Source organism: Rhea pennata, chromosome 23 (genome assembly GCF_028389875.1).
Source record: "Rhea pennata isolate bPtePen1 chromosome 23, bPtePen1.pri, whole genome shotgun sequence".
Taxonomy (NCBI): Eukaryota; Metazoa; Chordata; class Aves; order Rheiformes; family Rheidae; genus Rhea; species Rhea pennata.
The window spans coordinates 6,178,843-6,199,063 of record NC_084685.1 but is presented as its reverse complement, the minus strand read 5'-3'; the positions used below and the strand labels follow the sequence as shown (position 1 = coordinate 6,199,063).

The window sequence follows — 20,221 nt, the reverse complement described above, 5'->3', positions numbered from 1 at the left end:
CCGGGAAGCCTCGCTGCCAGCGGGGAAGGAGCGGGGCTGTTCACCCCGCCGGCTCTTCCTGGCGAAGATCCGACCGGTGCATCGCGTGCGGGGCTGTCTCCCTTGGCAGAGGGAGATGCTGGCCTCCTCCAGCAGCGAGGCGACCGGCGGCTCCACGTGCGCTCCGCTTCGTAGGTGGCCTCCGCAGCGCTCCGGGCTCGCACGGAGGAACGCTTTTCGGCTCCGGTGACAGAGGCGTCAGCGAACGCGGCTATTAATAGCGGTGTCAAAGGAATGAGATGGTCAGGCTGTCCAAATCCTGGCACGGCCCTGCTAGTGCTGATAGCAAGTGCCCTTTGCTTGTTCTCGCACCGCCAGGTCCTCTAAGCTATTCTTCCAGCCCCGGGTGTTTTCTGTCACCCTGTCACCAAGTCCCCTGCCCTGAGACGTTATCCTCTTGGGATGGCTGCAGGTTCCGGCTCTCATTTGCTGGCCCTTCTTCTGCAGACCAGACACAGTGCATTAAAGGAATGAGATGGGGTCCCCACCAGCACTGCCAGTTTGCTGGGACTGCCCTGTGTTTGCATGGCCCCTGGCACGCAGGGGACCTGCTGCTGGGGCACTCTGGCATCACCACAGAGAGAAAAGATTTTATTGCACCAAAGAACTCACCTGGATTTCTGCTTTCATTCTGCAAATACCTGGAGGCACCTTCCAGATCTGATGCTACCTCTGGGTGGCAGATTGTGCTGATCTCTGTTACAATGATAGGGAAACTGAGGCAGACAGGTGTCATGACTTACTCTAGGTGAACAAGGACCAAGTGAGTATAACTCATGCTGTGCTGCACAGCCCTTCGGTGGGGTGTCGTGCCCTCAGGAACAGGCCCCACAAGTTCTTGAAGTTAAATCCTGTCTTCACAAAAAAGTGATTCTTGCTATTCAAAGGCCATGATTACCTTGTGAACATCTACGCTGACAATAGCTGAGTGGCAGCCTAATTCTCTATCAGCTCTGCCTCCGCTTTCTCCTCCTCCATGTCCCTTATTTTAAAGCACACGTGTTGCAAAGCCCTTCAATGTCTGATGTTTTTAAAAGAAGCAGCTTGGAAAACAGGCAACAGAACAAAAATTCAGCCTTGCAGCAAATCAACAAGACATCACAGGCCTGACTGCAGCACTCCCCCACACACTTTCCCTTGCTGCATTACATTGGCCCACATCTCTCCATGACCCATCTGCTCCTTGGCCCTGGTGCCAACGCTGGTCCTCAGAAACAAGTCATGGGATCAGGCCGGCCTTTGCCAAAACATCAGAGAGACCTCTTGGCTCCAGCATCAGGGCTGAGGCATGGACATCCTGACCTCTCAGAGCTGGGTGGGCCCTCCTGGACTTGCACCAGTGCAGTGAGTGCCTTATCAGCACGGGAGCTTAGTTTGTCCTTCCAGGCATCTGGTGGAAGAACACATAGAATTGGGGGTGGGTGCAGGAAAGGCAGCCCAAGCAAATAAAGCTGCACAAGAATGCTCTCTGCTGAGGGTCATCCATCCCTTAAAATAACACCCATGGCAGAGATGCTGCCCTGGGGCCTGTGGACATTCCTTGGCTACATTTTGTGACTGATGGAGAATTTGTTGCTTCCCCTTAACCCATCTGTTCTCCTTATTGATGGGGAGGAGCTAACACTAGAGCTGCAGCATCACTATTTGGATACATGCTGTATTTCAGCAGCAATAAATCTCCTCTAAACAGCTTTTGCTGCCTCTCACCTATTGGCCGGGAGAGGATCAAGTTGACAAAACTCTTCTGCCAGTTTGTATTTTTAATCCAGGACTTTGTAACAAGTCCAGGTTTCAGTAAAAGGCTGTTCATGAAGGAGAGAAAGGTTGCTGTATCACAGCACATCACCTTTCCTAGAGGCCTCTAGCTCCCAGGTAGCTGCTTTTTGTTAAGTTTCCCAATTTCCCTTAAATCCCCAAAGGCCCTTTCTTGTCACCAGCCCCCACCCCTTCATCAGAAAACCTGGCAGGACCAAGCAGGGTCTGCAGGCTCTCTTGCTGGCTGCCCCAGGGAGCAAAAATGTCCCTTGCAAGAATGGCGACAGAGAGAACCCCGCTGGGACCAACACAGTTTATTACAGATAAACACCCAAAGGGGTTTCATTAACAAGTCAGTTCATTCACAAGAAAAAAAAAGGAAAAAAAAAAAAATCAGGGGACAATGAAGTGAAACCCACAGCAACAACAAACAGTGGGAAAGTCCAGTTGTCGGCCAGCGCAGCACAAGGGGCGCAGCAGCACGGGCCCCTCGAGACAGGGGATGTGCCAGGCCAGCACGCCCCCAGGCTCCCGCAGAACTGCGGTGCTCCCCCGGCCTGAGGGGCAACGGATGTCCCGTACGGGCACACCGGGGAAGTACACGAGCAGCGAATCCACATCAGCCAGTCATAGTGACAGAGGAAGGGAGAAGAGGGGGCAAAAAAAAAAATGTAGGAAACCATGTGGATAAAACCAAAAGGGGCAGCCATGGCGGGAGGGGCAGATCCTCCCTGTGCAGCCAGGATCCAGGAGGTGGAAAGGGAGCCTTACTTCACTCGGGGACAGTTTCCCGAGCCCCGTATCTTCCAGTGAGCCCCCAGGCTGCCCTGGCAGCAGGAAAACCTTGAGCAGAGCTGTTAAAGCAGCTGCCTGTGCCATGCAGCAAGAGGGCGAGCAGGGTCCCCAGGACCAGCCCTCTGCACCCACATCTCATATTGGGGCCTAGGACGGCAGCAGTAAAAGCTGCAGAGATCCAGGCTCCTGCCCCAAAAATCACAGCCGGCACCATGATACACCATCTTGCTGGAGCTAAAAGCACCCCGAGACAGGGCATGTCCTGCTGGACAGCACAGCCCTTCCCACATCCCTCATCTGAAACTCTTGGGAAAAGACAGCGATTTACACACAGATGCACCGCAGTGACAGCACCTCAGAGAGACATGGGTGCACCAGCTCACACACTCCTCGCGTTCCCCAGCCACGAGCATCCCCACACATCCCAGGGACCGTGCTCATGACCCACATCCCATGCCACCAGCCTGATTTGGCACACTGTCACCTGCCGACATCGCTGCCGTTCCCAGGCCTGCACAGCCAGGGTTTCCTGAGGGCTTGCTGACAATCCTCTTCCTCTTGCAACATCATCCCCCAGGCAGGCAGGGAAGCCTCTGCGCAGCCCCTCTGTGAGCCGAGCTTGACAGGACTTCCAAGATGCGATCTTCAGGAAACACCTTGGAAATGTTTACTTGGAGACCAGGCCCTTATCCCACCCAGATCTGCCGAAAGGGTCTCTGAGACAGCTTGAATCACAATATCTGGGGTTTGCATTAACAAGAAAAGACCTTTTTTTTTTAGAACTGAATATTAATAGATGTATCAAGGCAATATTCATTTCTTGCAAGGCTTTTCTTTGTTTGGATTTTAGGCCTTCCTCTGACATGTTTGTCACCCAAATGTGACAAATAACAGTCTGCCAGAGTGAAACAGTTCAAGGGAAAAGTGCAATTTGTTTTCATTGCTAGGGCAAGATTTAGTGCAATAAGAAAACAGTCTCCAGAGCCACTGAAGATACCATTAGCTTGCTTAGGTATTTGTCAAAAATGCCATAACTTAAGCTGTAGCCTCCCTCTCAGAAAAGGCTGAGCTATTTTAGCTGAAATCTCCGTGCAAAGTTGAGTGAGAGGCAGACACATCCCCAGGAAAACTCCAGCCCATGCACTCTGCATTTGGCAAAGTTGGAAGCAACTGAAAATACTATCTGATAATACTGGGCATCCTTCATGCTCAACTGTCACTTGTACTGCCTAGGAAGACAGCACAAGAAATAAGTAATTCAAGAAAAAAAAAGTTATCCTGAGAGCGTCCTTGAGGACAAGGCCTTGTGCAATAACGTCAGAGTGACTTTCACACTGATTTTGGAACAGCTCTCCAATTGATTTCTCTTCCTGTTTTTAAATCAGGGATTTAGTTCTTTCTCACAGCGTCACTAGCACAGGTGTCTATTTTCAGAAATACCAGAGGTTTTAAGAAATCGAGGAGAAAAGATTATCAGCGTCTATGGACCCAGCTTATAGAAAAATAAATCCTTTAATTAACCCTCCCCAGGCTCAAATTCTCTACAAATTAACCCAACAGACTTCAAATGCTGTCCTTAATATATTAGGGCCTGCTTTTAACTTAATTCAAATCCTAGGCATGTGTCTGAGGCCCTGGAAAGCACATACAAGGGCTGGGCTTGGACGCCTTACTGAGATATTTAAGTGCTAACTTTTGTAATTGTCAAACTCAACTTTAAAACTCTGAGACAACAGTAAATTGGCCCAAAGCAACAAGCAGGAAAGCAAGTGCTTGTTTCTATTTTTCCAAATTTTAGCACATGAAGGGAAAGTGGTTGCCCTGACAAATCTTGGAAGGGCAAAGACCTGAAAGATTTTCTGGTTGGAAAACAGAGGGTGAATCTTTCAGTGGGGTTCCCACTAAGGAACAGCGTTATGGTTTAAATTTAATTAAAGGAGACAATGTTTTGTTTCAAAGCTGCAAGAAGGTTTTTGAGTGCATGCAACTTTCCAGCTGCACAACAGTTCCAGCTGAACAATAGTTCAGCCTGAACTTTTTTTTTTTTTTTTTAATCAAGGACTTGGATTGGAAATTTCTCATTAAAAAAAAAATGCCAATAAGTTAAGCCTGCCTGGCACAAACCGTCCAAGAAAGGGGAGATCCATTTTCAGAGATTTTGCCTGAAGCATGTGCAGAGCATGTACAAACAGGGAAACAGCTCATGGGGCTGCCCAATGAGGGACAGCCTCCAGCCCCACAAGGAATGGGGCAGCGAAGAGCACTGGGCCAGCAGTCCAGCAGTACAAGGTCACAACATTGCAAAAAATAAAATAAAATAAAATAAAATAAAATAAAATACAGGCAAAAAGCTGCCTTTCATTAACTCCCTTCTCCACTGTGCCCCAGCCAAGGCTCCAGCTAAGGAATAACCTCATGCTCACCAGGGCAGATGCTCTCTGCCTTGCAGACCACGACCTAACTCAGTGCATGGTGCCCAGAGGCGAAGTCTGCGCAGTGCGCCAGCCCGCACGGGCATGCGCCCAGGGCTACGGGACCAGCCAGCTCCACTACTTGCTGTTCGGGGTTTGCTTCTCTTGTGCCATCCGCTTGTGCTTCTGGGCGATGCCATAAGGAACGTGGGCAGCAATAGTGCCCATCTCCTTGGCTCCCTCCACGTGGAACATCTGGTCATCAAAGAAGATGTGCGGCCGGATCTTCTTCAGCAGTGGCCCCTTGGGAGCCCCAGCCAGGAACAAAGCTTCATCTGTCTCCAGGCCCCAGCTGCGGAGAGTCTTTAGAGCTCGGGCTCCTGAGCTGGCAGCACTCCTGGCAGTGACCAGGTAGGTGCGAATAGGACACTCCATCCTCAAGCCCTTTGAATAAAACTTCTTCTGCAGCTTCCCCAGGGCCTCCAGGAAGCCCTTCAGGGGTCCCTGCCAAAGCAAGAGGAAACCATCACCCAAGAAACCGTTATGCCTTCTCCTCCACCCAGTGCTGTCTAAACTCTACTCCCCCTAGAAAAGAATGAGGGTCCAGCTGCAACCGTCTCTGGGGCCAAATCTGATAGGGCCAGGCTTGCCAGCCTTCCACGTGCCGAGCCCCAGCTTGTTCCCAGAGGCAAGAACATCCCTTGGGCTGTCTCTCTGCCAGAGGCTCTCTGGCTACCCCATGCCAGGACCCTTCAACACTACCTGGGCCAGAGGCTTGTTCTCATGAGCTTTTTCATGTTCAAAGAACATGTCCAGGCCATGAGCCTTCACGATCTGCTCCGATTCATCCGAGAAGAGAACAGCGTCACCATCAAATGCTACCCGCAGCTGGTTCTCTGACACCTCCAGGTCTTTACTGGGGCTGAAGATGGTGGCTGCAGCGATCCCTGCAGAGATAAAGTGCAAGGCGAGAGGTGGCAATTATCCAAGGGCCCAGCCTCAGGGGTCGTCTGTGGAGTAGCAGAGCAAAACACGATGGCTTGGAAGCAAACAGAGCAATGAAATGCACACAACAAATAGTGCCTGCAGCATGGCCCTGAAGGATGCAGACACCCCAAAACCTCTTACAGCACAGACAAGTTCCTAAATGACAGAACTCATTTTGCATACAAAAGTTAAGGGCGGGGAGAACAGCATCTTTGCCTCGGAGGAGCTGTGGAGCTTGAGGAAATCCTTATTTCCATGCAAACTAGAGACTCCGTGGAACATCAAGGATGCCCCACCCTTGATGGGATGTGAGGCAAGGCAGGCCTCAACTGCAGAGCAAAACAGAAGCTATGGCTTCTAGCACCAACCCCCTGCAGGCTCTGGCTCCCCCCTCTGCCACCCAAAGCCAGACCCTGGACTCACCCTCTTCAATGGCCCCACTCACTTTCTCAGCATCAGAGGAGAGGTAGAGGTTGGTGTGGTAGGCTTTGAGGTAACAAATGGGGCTGTTCCCTCCCGTCATGCAGAACCTCTCAATGAACAGACCTGAGGACAGAGGGACGCTGGAGTCAGTCTCACCACCCCCAAGAGGGCCTGGACACTGCTTCCTTGTGGCCTCCCAAGAGCCAACAGCAAGTAGGATGGGGGCCAATTTTGGTACTGGCATAGACAGCCTGTTCATCAGCATCACCAGCCAGCTTCCACTCAAAGACCAGGAAAATTTGGAGAAACCACCAGTGGGTGGTTTGATGGAAGAGATGGAGGAGAACATCTCCTTATCTTACTGCCAAGCAAGAACACCCTGCCTAAAAGCCAGCAGCTCCTGCTCAAAAGATGGGTTTGCTCTGAGCTTACCATAGTGGTTGATGCTGTTGATCAAGCGAACCCCGACCTGGGCATGGTTGTTGGTCATGAGGACGATGTCAAAAAGCTCCTCACTGTCAGGGTAGAGCTCGCGCAGCTTCATGTTCACAGCTTCCAGCGCCTGTAGCACCCAAGGGCGAGGGAGGGTCACTGAGCCCCGGATGCCAGCCCCCACCCACAGCTCTCACCAAGCAAAACATTTGTGTTCATCAAAACCAGGGATTTGGCCTAACCCCAGCTACACTCTGAGCCATGCTGACATGAGCAAACCGCTTTAGCTGGGGAAAAAAAGACAGACTGATTTGGGGAAAAATAAACCTCCAGCCACTCTGTTTTCAAACACAACAAGTTTCAAGTTTTCATTAGAAGATAAGGCTAAATTAGCTTGAAGCTGCATATAAATGTTTTTCAAGCAACCCACAATGAAACAAGTCTCTCCCCACTGAGTCAATTTGTTTATTGGGAATAGGCAAGAGAGCACTTCAGCAAGGGCCGGCAGATGAAAGAATGCCAAATCCAGTGGAGCTGAGCAGAAATTGGAAAATGTCTGTAAAATTTGAAACGTTTCATTTCAACATGTCAAAATTAGAAGCAGGCTCTGTAGCAAGACTATTAAAAAAAAAAAAAAAAAGGAGATCAAGAATTCCCTAAATGGAAACTTCAAATATGACCCAAAGAGATAATTTTTCAGTCCTTGGGCAATTTGGAAAAGTCAGCATTTCCTCAGCCCTGGAAGAGGCACACCACTTACCAGAAGGTTTTTCTGTGGTTACCGTGTTTCCAACATGCTGTTTCATTTCCCATCCCTTCCCCATGCGGGTGCTTGGCCATACCCACACTCCCCAAAGGTTACAGGTGAGGGCTGTGATGCCGATACCAGCTACCAGGCATCCTCAGAGCCTGCCCCGAATCCTCCCTGTGCCCCAGAGTTACCAGGCAGCCTGGCTTGGTGGGCAAGTGCTCACCTTGACGAAGGGGAAGGCAGCGCCGGGGAGGAAGGGCTCATTCTCGTGGTCCAGCTGGTATTTCACGTAGGCCTCCACTCCTTGTTCGTTGTAGATCTTCTGCTCCTCCTCCATGCGGAAGAGCGCCCGCGATGAGACTGCGATGGTGATGGCGTTCTCGGGCTTCGGCTGTGTGGCAGAGAGAGAAAGTAGGGGCACGGCCACGGGCCAGGGCTCCTGCCAGCACAGCCCACCCCACAGTGCCGGGCTTGGTGTCCTCACTCCCATGGCCCATGTGGGCAGAGCTGCTCATATTCCCTGCGCTCTTCAGCTGGGTCCAAGTCAGATGCCTGCCTATGTCCATCCCCCAACTACGCGACTACGAGCATCTCGCATAGAAATTGGTGCCTGCTGCCTCCCTGCAGCGTCTGTTGGCCTTGAACACGACAGGCCACGCTCAGACGTGGCACAGGGTGGCTGACACTGACTGTACGTTTGTAGCAATCACAGCACAGCTTTTGAAAGGTTGCCGTATGAATGGTGCAGCTGCAACTCTGATCTTGCAATGCTTCAACAGATGAAGCCCTGGATACACCCTGAAGCATCATCCTGACACGTGTGAGATCCCTGAGGCCTTTTTTCTGCTGCCTGCCCCATGCCCAGCTCTCCCACCACAAACAGAAGTCCCTGGGACACATCCAAACCCAAGGCACCGCATCTGGAGAATCACTCACCCCCATGCACAGGGAGTTAGTGCAGCTCTTCTCTCCAGCCAGGAGAAAAAAAATATATATATCCACACTGTGGCTCAGCCAGCTCTGCACTCCCACAACACAGTCCAGATGTGACAAACAGCCCATGCCAGCTTGGCTTACAAAACACTTGATATAGCTATTGTGGGCGGAAACATGACAAACAGGTGGTGCAAGCATTGATTTATGAGTCATTAACATTTGAGGGCTTGATCCAAAATCCACTGAAGTCAATAAGGGGCCTCTAGCGGGACTTGGCAGCAAGAACAGGGACACCAGGAAAGTCAGGCTCATCTTGACTCCCACAATACTCAGACTCTCTCTCCTTAGAGGGCAGAAGGGTGTTAATCTCTATCACTCAATGCAAGTATGAAAACAAATTCATTACTGGTGACCAACAAGAAATCACTTGCACCCAGGACAGCAAATCCAGAAAGGGGACCATGGTGCAGGCATCCCTGTCCTGAACTGCCAGAGACTCCCCCTGTTTGGGAGAGTTTCCCAAACACAGGGGTTGAGAGGGCTTGGGGGTTTGCACAGGGGATGATTCCCAAGCTAACCACAAGCACCTAAGTGAGAGGAGATGGCTACAGCAAAGCTGCTCCAGCTCCTCCCTGGGCTGCAGAGCTGGAGGGGGACCAGCAAGGCCAAGGTGTCCATGGTGAGCCCTTCTCCCCCCCACTGCCTGCAAGATGAGCTGTGACCTGAACTACTGCAGCCCTTGGGTGCCTAGTGGAGGGTGCACCTCTGCAGGGAGCCTGGGAAAAATCCAGGTAGTTAGCATTTCAGAAACACCTTGACCTTAGTTCCTCCATAATTTTCAGGATCCATGCATACCACATTGCCCTGGTGAATAACCCTTCAGCAGAGATGTTTGCTCAGAAGTGGGAGTATATCTTTGCCAGCCAGCTCTGCACGCCCAGGCCCTCCAAAGTTCAAGCTCCTGCCTCGCCTACAGGGCTGGGCTTTACAAAACCAAAAGGGACGAGTTACCCCATCTGCCTTGAGGAGCTTTTCTCTCCACAGGGCTGGGCTTGCTCTGCCCTGATCCTTGCTCTGCCAATCCTACCCAGCACAAGGACGCACCCAGGAATGAGTCAGTGGCAGTCCCCATGCTGTTCCCAGCACCAGGACGCCCAGGGCCAGCCTCACAGTGCAGTCCGTTGGCCCCAGATGTCTCCAAGGCCGCATCAGTATCCAAAATCCACAGCAAGCAGATTAAACTGTGGGGGATCGGACTAGATACAGATTAACTCAGGCTGAGAACATCGCTGTGGCCATAGGGATCCCTTTCCCACTGCATTTGTAGAGAAGTAAGATCCTCTTTCCGACTAGCTCTTTCGAAAAAGGTGAATAACCCACAGGACACATTCATCTAGATGCATGCAGAAACCAAACAGCAACAGCAGTGGGGACAGCAGCATTGCTCCATTAAGTGAGCCACAGTCAGGCCCTCATCTTAAGTCTAGCTAACTGCTGAGTTTTAGCTATTAACTTGTCATGGGCCAAGTCTTCACTTTGGCTCATTAATTAATAACTCTGGTGTCATGGGCCATTTATTAACTGAAAATATTAACAACTGTTAAAGATCTTGGCACATCCGGCCATTAGCCTTCAGCAAGGAATTCAGCTCCTTTGCACAGCTCCCAAGTCACTGCAGATCTAAGTTACTTGTCCGGGTAAGTAGGAGAGCTGGCAGCACGCTGCCAGGCATCCACTCCCACCTTCCAGTGCCCGATGGACTGCAGGGAAGCACATCCTCCACAACCAGCCACGCAAGAGGCTCCTGAGCAGGGAAACTAGGTCAGCATCACACACAGCACAGAGGCATGTGCAGAGGGACCAGACACACACGCAGGGCCATGAGCCTCCTTACTGGATGCCCAGCCTGAATTTGCATCTCTGCCTGCCTGCGGCACACACCTTGTGCTGCCGGGTGCCAAGAGTACGGGCACCTTGCGCAATGGTAGCAGGCTGCTCAAGGTCCCTTCCCTGCCATTTAAAGGCACAAGCCTCCAGGAGGTTAATTTAAGAGGTAATAAACACAGCAATAAAAATAACCATAAGCTCAGGGCCCAACTGTGCCCCTGCGTGGGCTGCTGGAGCCCCAAGCACCCTGCAGTTGGGAAGCCTGGCTGCCAGGAATGGGACTTGCTGGATCCTGTTCACTCCTGCCACCAAGGGAGATTGCACCATAGGAGCATTTTCTGCAGGAAAGTCTCACCCAGGCGTTAATTCAGCTCACAGCTCCAGCTGGGCTGGAACAGCCCTTCTGTTCTCTAGGAAACGCTGACATTTAAGAAATAAGGCAATTCTGCCCTGGAAGGAAGGAGCCTCATTTTGACATCCCTTTGAAGCAGAGGTTTCATTTGGAAGCATTCCCTTTCTAAGGCTGTTTGGCTGCTTCTTCATCCTCACTATTACTGCAGATGATCATTACTGCATTGAAAAATTGGCTTTAAAAGTCATGGCACTATGGAAACCATAGCACCTCAGTTCCCCCATCAAAGGGCTGCAAAGAGCTCAACAAATCCCGCTTTGCCTGTGAAACATCTCAGCTTTGGGGAAGAGTGCCTTTCGTTTTTAAACGGAAAGCACACATGGAGGGAGGGGGGAGTCTCACTTGCAGCCCTCCTGGGGATCGGGCAACATCGCTATCTCTGTTGCACAGATGAAGAGCCGAACCATTACAAATGTACAATATTCACCCATGGCAACGCAGCAATCACGGGCTCGAGTCAGCCAGGAGCTCAGCGCCGCTGCCGCTGCCCAACTCCCACTTCTGCGGTAAAAGAACTAGGCAATAAATGATACAATTATCTGCCAGTGCCTAGTCCTGCGAGCGCCCGTGGGGCTGCCCGGGACCCCATGCTGAGGCAGCCTCCTGCTCCGGCTTCCTCTGCTCCGACCCCTGGACCTGAATAACAAACGCTGCTTCATCCTCAGAGCCCCAGCCAAGGCTGGCCAAGGTCAGTTAAGGTCAGTTAAAGCTCATCGAGTATAACCCCTAGGAAGTGGCCATGCAGCTCTGCTCGTCCGAACCCAACTGAACGCAGCACTTGCGGGGCTGTAGTGAGCTCTTCTCCCCTCCCTTTGCACAGGAGGGCCAGGTCCAGTCCCATCCTGACCCTCAAGTAACGTTAAGGGTACATTTAATGAAAGCGTTGGAAGGACAGAATGCGGTGAGGGAAAGGTTCCCTCCCAGCCCCTCTGCCTCGAAGGCCTGCTGGGTTCTGGCTGCAGGTCCTCGCCACCCTCCTGGGGGACAAGTGCCCTGAAGGATCCCTGGAGCTGTGTTTATTGCAGCAGAAACCCATATTCCCACCACAATTGCTTTCAGCAGCACTGCAAGCACAGATGAGATGGAGATGCCTGCACAACCAGAGCCTGAGACAGCCAGGCTGAATGTCTTCTGTCCTCAAAAGAGAAATGCCAGTCCTTGGCCCACCCTCCAAAGGTCCATCACATCCAAACCTCATTTTCAAGAGCATTAGTGACCTTTCTAGCAGTGTGTGGCTCCATAAAGTGCAAGGCCCATCACAGACCCCAGTGCCCCAGTTCTTGGGCAAAGGCAGATTCCAGCAGTGACTGGAAATGCATCTGCAGAGGATAACATGCCAACAGCTGGCAGGCTTTTAAATCAGCCCCGTAATCGGATGCAATTCCTAAGCAGCCCCCTAAGGATTAGATGCAGACATTTGGACATCCTACATGTGCCTGAGACATGCACGAGGGGCCTGGGATGCCCATGATGTCAGTGCCCAGACAGACATCTCCTCTGAGCATGCACCATGCAGAGGAGGAAGCGCTGCTTGGGAGCGCTTGTCCAGGGAAGACACTGGCAGCACACACGGGCAGTGGTGCATTGAGATGGCATCCAGAATACCTGGATCACCTTTTGGGGAGCTCCAGGTTGGCAGCAGCTCCCATTGCCATCTCTGGAGGCCTTCTCTGGCTGGCTCTGAGCTGAGTGGGCACTCCATCTGCAGCCCCCAATGCAACAGACTTCTGCATTGCCTGGAGCCGAATCTGTCGGATCAATCTTGATCCTAAGAACTTGGACGAACTCTTGCAGCTCTGAGTATTTCCCTGGATGTCACAGAAGCCAAAGTCCTTGTGGCCAATTTCAAATACAGATGGGAAAACTGGATGCAGATAGAGGAGAGGGAGGGCTTGGTGCAGGGTCAAGTATGGTCTCCATCACATCTAAAGCATGCCACAAATCACTGCAACCAACACCTACAGCAAAATCCAGCAAATGAGGCACCCTAGCAAGCCAGAGAGGCCTTCGTAGGCCCAGGGTACCAGTAGCGATGGGGACAAGTGGGGCACCTAGAGAAGCATGACCAGAGGAAAGTGGCTCCCATCAGCCTGGCCTCTGCTCCCGAGCAGCGTCACTGGAGAGGCTGGGGGATATTTTCCACATTGCTGAAGAGTGACAAGCCTCATGGCTGACCTCCCACCATGGCTGACTCATGGAGTGAGACCAAGGGCAGGCGCGAGAGCCAGGGTGTGGGAAGAGCGGAGACCCCTGCAAAGTGGGGAGCCCGGGCACTCCTCGGGACACAGCGTTAGCAGATCCCCAAGTTGGCACCGCTGCGCCCAGGCGCCTCCCCCGGCCTCCCTGCACCTCATGGCCCAGCTCCAGCCAGGGGCAGCTCCCAGCTCATGTCCTGCTCCTACCCAGATGGGGGACGCACGGCTGAGGGGACAGACAGACCCAACACGCAGAGGGGTGCAAATGTACAGCACGAAGACAGACAACAGCAAACTCCATTTCCCCCCTGTGCTACAGAGCTCCGGGAAGCCGCAAGCCCCCTGCTCAGGACCAGATTAAATTTCAAGGCAATGGCTGGGATGTTTGAGTTCTTAAAGCACATTATTTATAATACAGAAAAGCGCTGTGCAGCCATCCATCACGAGGTGCGACAGCTGCCTGGCAGGGCAGCCCAGCTGTGCGCGAGGGCAGCCAAGCCGCGCGGGCACGGGCACCTCCCAGCCGGCCCACGCTGAGGGCATGGGGCTGGCTGGGACCCGCCGGGACCAGCCTCAGTCCCGGACAAGGGCACAGCCGGGCCGTGGGGACCGAGCGCCCGCCTGGACTGCAGCTCGGCCAGCAGACTGCTGCACAAGCGCAGGCAAATCACATTGCCGTGCCTCAGTTTCCCCACTAGTGAAAGAGAAATGATCAGCTGGTGAGGAAGAGGAGCTCAGATAACATGGCAAGGGATTTGAAGCGTGGTGTGAAAAATGAGGTGCATCCCGCCAGCACAGAGGGCTGCCCCCCTCTCCCCTCCAGGATCCAGGATGCTCAGAGCTGGGATCTGCAGAGCTGCAGTCTCAGACGTCTCTCCTTGCCGGAGCTGTCACGCACGCACCGTCTCTCTGCAGAAGGGCACCCAGCACCTCGAGACTCCCGACCTTGCTCCAGGCCGCAGCTCCGCGGTGCCCTGTGCTACGGGGGTGCCCGCAGCCCCGACGAGGGGGACCACGAGCTGGGCGGCACGCAGGCCGCGGGGTCCCCGGGCCAGACGGCCCCAGGAGCCGTCCCCGCCAGGCTGCCCGCGCGGCGCTGCCACAGCTATTCCGAGATACAGCAGCGCTCACAGGCGCTCCCATTTTTAAACCCTGGTTAGATAACGCAGCCTTTTGCCTTAATCGTTGAGACATGGGGAGCTCAGCTGGGCTGGCTGTGCCCCCGGCGACACCATGCTGTGCTGGGGCAGGGATTTGGCCTCCAGACTGTCCCCCTCCTCTGCCTTGCCCCATCCTCCTGGTCCGCACGGGGGTCCCGGCCAGCCCTGGCCCATGGCCCAGCCTCCTGCCTTGGTGCAGGGCACAAGCAGCTCGTGGAGCACCGAGCCACTGTGCAAGGACATCTGAGCCTAGTAACACCCCAGAGAGCCAGAGAGACCCCCCAGTTCCCCAGAGACCTGCATGAACCCAGGGAGACCCAGAGAGACCCCAGGGGGACTGAGGGCAACCCCAGGGATGTGGAAGAGAAGAGGCATCTGGAGAGACCCAGGGCTTCCCTAGGGAGCCAGAAAGGCACAGGGGGACTGAGGGGAGATACAGGGACACTCAGCAAGATTCAGGGACACCCAGGGGAGGACCTCCCTGGATCTGAAGGAGGAGGGGAACTTGCAATGAGAGAAATACAAGGGGAGTGGACCCCTGGGGAGACCCAGGAAGATCCTGGGACACTCAGAGGACCTAGAGGAGAGGGGGGTACCCAGGGGAACCCCAAAGACCCAGCAGGGACAGGGCACCTGGGGAGACCTGGAGAGGGCCCAGGGGGGGCTGCAGGAGAGCTGGAGAAGACGGGGCACCTGGGGAGACCCGGGGACACCCGGAGGGGCCGCTTCACACCCAGCCCGGGGCTCGCCTGCCGGGGGGGGGGGAAGGAGCGCAGCCCAGCTCAGCACCCCGGGGGCTCTCACCGATTTGGGCTTCTTCTTGGGGGCGAGGTTGTCGTAGAAAGCCTTGGCCTCCTCCCAGGGCCGCGCCGCTGCCGCGGGCTCCGGCGGCGGCGGCGGCTCCATGGCGCGGCGGCTCCGCGCGCGGGCACCGGGCGGCTCCGCGCGGGCACCGGGCGGCTCCGGCTCCGGCGCCGCCGCCGCGGCCGGCCCGGCGCACCGCGCTTTATAAGGCATCGCAGGAAGCGCCGAGGTTTCAGCCCACCGAGCTGCGCGTTAACCTCTTCGCGGCCGAGCCGGCCACACCGCCGCGGGGCTCCGGCCCCGCCGCCCCCCGGGACCCCCTTGGGGACGGGGCGCCGCAGCCGCTCCGGCAGCCCCTGGGTGCGGGAAAGCGCCGCGCCTTGCTGCCGCCGAAGGGACACGGCTGGGGGGGGGGACACGCCTTTAGCAGAGGTGTGGGGAGGACACGAGGCCACCAGGAGACCCCACGGGGACACGAGCGCCGTCCCAGCGCGAGAGCTGCCGCGGGATCTCGGAGCAGCCGGGTTTGCCCACGCTCACGCAGTGCAGCAGCAGCGGCGAAGGCTTCGCTCCAGCACCGTCTCCGCCAGACCGCGATGTTGTCCCCTGTGTGGGGGATCCGTGCAAGGGGAGGGGGGTGCAGCCGAGGTGCCAGGCGGGTTGGGATCGGGGAGGCCGAACGGGCGCAGGAGCGGCCGCCCGCAGAGCTGGAGGCGACGGAGCGGCCGCAGCGGTGGCCGGCTGCATGGTGAGTCACGGTGTGACTCGAGAGCTCGCTCCCTGCTCTGTGCCCAGAGTAAGCTGCACTGTGCGCTTGTTAATAGAATGATTGCTGATATTAATTAAAGCTATCTGCTAAATGGTCTCCCATGAGCACTGGTGGGATTGGATCCAGCCCCAGAGCTGTAGGAGGCTGAAGGTAAACCCTGGCTTTCAGTTTAGACTGAAAACTGCACCAGACTGATCTAGTGATGCAGAGGCCCTCGGGGAGCCCAGTGTGAGCCCTGAAGATCAAAACCGGCTAGCCAGGAAGGGCCAAGCGGTGGAGGACCCCACCATCCCTCGCTGGCGCGGGGCGGTGCCTGGAGGGAGGCAGCAGAGCTTTCTGAGTGTTTAACGCCATTTCAGCCTCCACGAAGACTCCCTTTCCCAAGGTCCCCACCGGCAAATACTGAAGCGCACCCATGCCAGGTGGCCCCAAGGGAAGCAGGAGCTCTGCAGGGCCAGGGATAACTGAGGCTATTTTCGGCGTCCCCTCCCAAGCTTAAGGTCCTGCCCTTTTAGACAGCGTCTCTGGCAAGTTCCCAGGCTCACACCATGAGCCTTCTGCAGGATCCCTCCTCTGCCAGGCACCGCTGAGCCACAAATACACACGCACGCTCCTGCACGGACCGGGCAAGCAAGACCAGACAAATCCAGTGTCCACAGAGCTCTCCCTGTGCAACTGCTGCTCCCCAAGCAACTGAGGCAGCGCTCTTAAAAATACATGTACATTGCCGCAGTTACGAGCCCTTCCCATCCCTGTGCTCAGGTGCTGGCTGCCACAGGACATGAGCTTCGGGTGCTTTGCAGGGTCCAAGCAGAGCCAGGCACCACCCCGCGAGCTGGAGCCAGGCAGGCTGGGCCGAGCCGTGTGGCCCGGCTTCGCTTGCCGCTGGGATCCCAGCTCCTGTCCCTCTGCCGGGGAGCCAGACCTGCCTGCTTCAGTACAGAGGAGTGTTGAAAGTTGGTGAGAGCCTGAGGGCTCCCTAAGCAGCAACTGCTGGGCATCATCTCTGCAGGCTGGTGATGGAGAAAAAACACAGAGGAAAAACTGCAAAGGGAAAATAGGATTGGAGAAGAGAAGGCAAGACACAGCAACAGCAGGTCCCAGTCTTGCTGGCACTGGGACACCAGCCCAGGTCAGGGCTCAGGACAGCCAGGTGCTGCACAAAGCGACCAGCACCTCTGCCTGTGCACAGCCCTGCCCGAAGGGGATGGCCGCATTCGTCTCCCAGTTAAGGCGTGAGACCCAGTTCCAGCAGTGGTCAGGATTGCTGGTCCTACCCCCCAGGAGATGATGTTATTCCCTGATGCTACCTGCACAGCCAAAGGCTCGTGCTCTCTGTTGTCCTCAGTGGTACCCAGGCTGAGCCCCGCGGTGCTTCCCCCGAGACCTGGGCTTCTCCGTCCCCTGGGGCTTCACAGCCTCAGACAAGCCCTTAAGTGATGCTCAGGAGCACAGCACTGTCATCCAGCCCCCCCCAGATAGCAGCAGCAGGATGATGCCCCTCAGTAAGCCGGCCAGGAGAGCCACACATGGGATGCAGTTTATTTTTCCATTAAAAAAAATATATAACAACTTCACAGTCGCCTAACAGATACTAGTCATCGACACTGCAACATGCAGACTACACACTGATCCGTGACAATATTCCTGCTGTGGCGGGGGGGATGGAGGCAGCGGGCTGGGCTGGGAGAGGAGGGAGGCGCAGTTTCGTTTCTCGTGCCGAGTCGCTGCGTCCTCGCACACTTCCCAGGAGGCTCCATGTGTGTAGGGCCCATCTGCACCTCTCCATGGCCTCCGGTCTGGGGACACCTGTTCCCACCGCAGCTCCGTCCCACTCTGTGCACACAAGGCTCCCATGCCTCGCTGGGTGAAAAAAAAAGCTGGTTTAAGCTTAGGATGAAACAGGTCAGGTGGAGCCATTGGGAAGAGCGGAGGGAGCGTGGAGCAGCCGGGGTGCTGGAGCAGTTTGCCTTACGCACGTCACTCTGGGGGAGCAGGGAGGCTCCTGGCAGGCGGCTGGTCCGTGGGGCAAGCTCAAGCTGGCGACATCTGGAGCAGGCGGTAGCAGCTGAGGGAGAACCGCAGTCTCTGGACCAGGCAGACCATGCCCAGGACGCAGCAAGGAGTGAGGCAGGGGGCTGGCAGGAAGGATGGAGTGTAGCTCACGTCTGGGGCTAAGCAACATGGAGGGACTCAGCAGAGCAGGGAAAAACAGTTTCCCCAGCAGATCTGTGCCACCAGGCACTGAGTAAAGCTCCGGGAAGCAGCATGCATGTGGCAGGGATGGGAGATTAGGCAACAGGGGTAGAAACCATCACGGGGAGCAGAAGTTGGCTTCAACCAGTCCAGCGGCAAGCCCTCCAGGCTCTACTTCTGCATGTCGCACTGCAGGAGGAGGACGATGGAGGGATCACTCTTCGCTGCCTCCTTGAACTCTTCCAGGGAGATCTGGTCATCTTTGTCCTTGTCCATCTTTGTGAAGATCTTGTCAACACGCTGCTGGGGAGTCAGCCCATCTTGGTTCATCCTCATCATGATCACAGTCCCCACCATCTTGTAGATGGCCTGCAGCAAGAAGAGGAACAAAGTGCCAGAGCTGGAGCACTGGCTGGGCGGAAGGTGCCAGGACAAGGCAGGCACAGGATTCCTACCCTTGCTGCCACCCACTCATGTGCTTCTGCACAGCTACACCCATGTGCACCCCCAGGGCTCTTTTCACGCAAGGTTATGGCCAGAGAAACCCATTCTGCGGTGCCAGAAGGGTCCCAATATTTTTAAAAGCTTGGAGAAAGCAGGTTACCTCTAGTTTTAAGCTAGTTTTAAGCACTGGACTTCAAGCACCTGCAGAAACACCAAAAACCCAGCAGGTCAAAGTAAGCTGCCTGGCTGTTTCTCTAGGCTCATTCATCCTCGTGCCCAGGACCAGTCAGGGCTGAGCCTACCACCACATATAGCCCATGTCACCAGTACCTCAATGATCTCCAGCATCTCCAAACGCGTGATCTTCCCATCTCCATCCAGGTCATACATCTCAAAGGCCCAGTTGAGTTTCTGCTCAAAGGTCCCCCTGGAGGTGACAGACAGGGCACAGATGAACTCCCGGAAGTCAATGGTCCCATCACCGTTCTTGTCGAAGGTGCGAAAAGCGTGCTGGGCGAACTTAGAAGCATCTCCGTAGGGGAAAAACTGCAGGGAGGAGAGAAGAGAGAGATCTAAACGGGGAGGGGGAGCTCAATGTGGAGGACAGATAAACATCACATCCTCAGGGCATCAGTGTCCTGAACCAGCCCCCCAGCCCTGGAGCTCAGCATTGCTGTAACCATAGGGCTAAAGGTCTTGCCACTGTTCCTGAGGACAGTGTTGGGACCACAGACCCCATCCTGCAGCCAGGCCCACCTTGATGTAGAGCTGCTGAAACTCCTCCAGGTTGAGGATGCCAGTGGGACAGTCCTTGAGGAAGCCTTTGTACCACTGCTTCAGCTCCTGCTCGCTGAACTCTGTGCTCCTCACCAGGTCATCCAGCATCTCCGGTGCCAGCTTACTGTTGTGTTTCCCCATCGCTGACTCTGGAAGAGGAAACACACAGCTCCTTCGTGCTGGGAACAGGGAAGGCTGGTGCTGCTCGGGCAGCATCCTGCCGCATGGTACCTGCTGATCTCAAGTGCCTCGTCTGCTGCAATGAGCCCAACCAGCCGGCCTGTTACACAGATACAGTTGCAGAATGCTGGGACAGCGACTGCAGCACCAGAGCTAGGCTTGGTGCCACATTCAACCACAACCCTTGCTGCTGGAGCAGGCAGGAGCCCACTGCAGCCAGAACTATGGCCTTCAGTCCTCCCTTCGCCTTGACTCCCTCCTCTGCGCTGGTGCAGAAACGCTCAGAAAGAGCCTGAGGACCTGGGATAACTCATCACATGCTTTACCAGCTCACGATGTTCGGCTGCCTTCCATGACGGTGCGTCAAAGAAAGGGCGACAGTGCCCCTGCGTCTCTGCCTGCTCGGCGAGGGTTGCGTGGGTGCGCAGGAGCATGAGCCCTGCTGCTTGTGTTAACGGAGGAGAAACCTCGTCAGCAGCATCCGACCTGCAGCACCCCGGCAGCTGCAGCAACGCGGCCCGAGCTAAGCCGAGGCGTTGGAGGGCGCAGCCAGCGCTGGCTCCTGGGGTCAGGCAGCCCCGCGGAGAGCAGGGCGCTGCCGCCACGCAGCCGCTCTGCGCGGGCCGCCCCGCAGCCCGGCGCACCGGCGCTCTGCAAAGCAGCTGCTGCGTAGGCAAAGCGTGATTCTGCTCCGAATACGCTCCGTGCCTGCTCCCACACAGCCTTGGCTGCCGGCCGCTGCTCCGGCGGAGCGACAGATGGTGAGCCAAGAGGCTCCTGGAGTTTCTCTCCACATAAAGTTGAGTAGAAGTTCACCTGGAGACCGACCAAGCCACATCTCCGCTCCACACACCTGGCTTCCCGGGCA

At 55.4% G+C, this 20,221-nt stretch overlaps 2 protein-coding genes across 3 annotated transcripts; both read right to left on the bottom strand.

Annotated features, from left to right (window-relative positions):
* Positions 1–2,093: 2,093 nt before the first annotated feature.
* NT5C1A (5'-nucleotidase, cytosolic IA) lies at positions 2,094–15,097 on the bottom strand. The gene is made up of 6 exons (XM_062594198.1): positions 14,988–15,097; positions 7,817–7,984; positions 6,843–6,972; positions 6,411–6,533; positions 5,763–5,947; positions 2,094–5,504 (listed from the first exon to the last, which is right to left on the bottom strand). The coding sequence occupies exons 1-6, from the start codon at positions 15,087–15,089 to the stop codon at positions 5,139–5,141; spliced, it is 1,074 nt and encodes a 357-aa protein (XP_062450182.1). The 5' UTR covers positions 15,090–15,097; the 3' UTR covers positions 2,094–5,138.
* A 3,026-nt stretch (positions 15,098–18,123) lies between these two features.
* HPCAL4 (hippocalcin like 4) lies at positions 18,124–19,314 on the bottom strand. Of its 2 annotated transcripts, XM_062594079.1 has the most exons (3): positions 19,153–19,314; positions 18,727–18,942; positions 18,124–18,321 (listed from the first exon to the last, which is right to left on the bottom strand). In XM_062594079.1, the coding sequence occupies exons 1-3, from the start codon at positions 19,312–19,314 to the stop codon at positions 18,124–18,126; spliced, it is 576 nt and encodes a 191-aa protein (XP_062450063.1). The 2 variants fall into 2 exon arrangements, with proteins under 2 accessions (XP_062450063.1, XP_062450064.1); XM_062594080.1 differs by lacking the exon at positions 18,727–18,942.
* Between the last annotated feature and the right edge of the window lie 907 nt (positions 19,315–20,221).

Coding starts and splice junctions, on each gene's coding strand:
- NT5C1A (XM_062594198.1), bottom strand. CDS start 15,089: ATGGAGCCGCCGCCGCCGCCGGAGCCCGCGGCAGCGGCGCGGCCCTGG. Junction 7,985..14,987: donor CCAAGAAGAAGCCCAAATCG/GTGAGAGCCCCC, acceptor TCTGCCACACAG/CCGAAGCCCGAGAACGCCAT. Junction 6,534..6,842: donor CAACAGCATCAACCACTATG/GTAAGCTCAGAG, acceptor CTCTGTCCTCAG/GTCTGTTCATTGAGAGGTTC.
- HPCAL4 (XM_062594079.1), bottom strand. CDS start 19,314: ATGGGGAAACACAACAGTAAGCTGGCACCGGAGATGCTGGATGACCTG. Junction 18,943..19,152: donor TTCAGCAGCTCTACATCAAG/GTGGGCCTGGCT, acceptor TCCTCCCTGCAG/TTTTTCCCCTACGGAGATGC. Junction 18,322..18,726: donor AGATGCTGGAGATCATTGAG/GTACTGGTGACA, acceptor TTCTTGCTGCAG/GCCATCTACAAGATGGTGGG.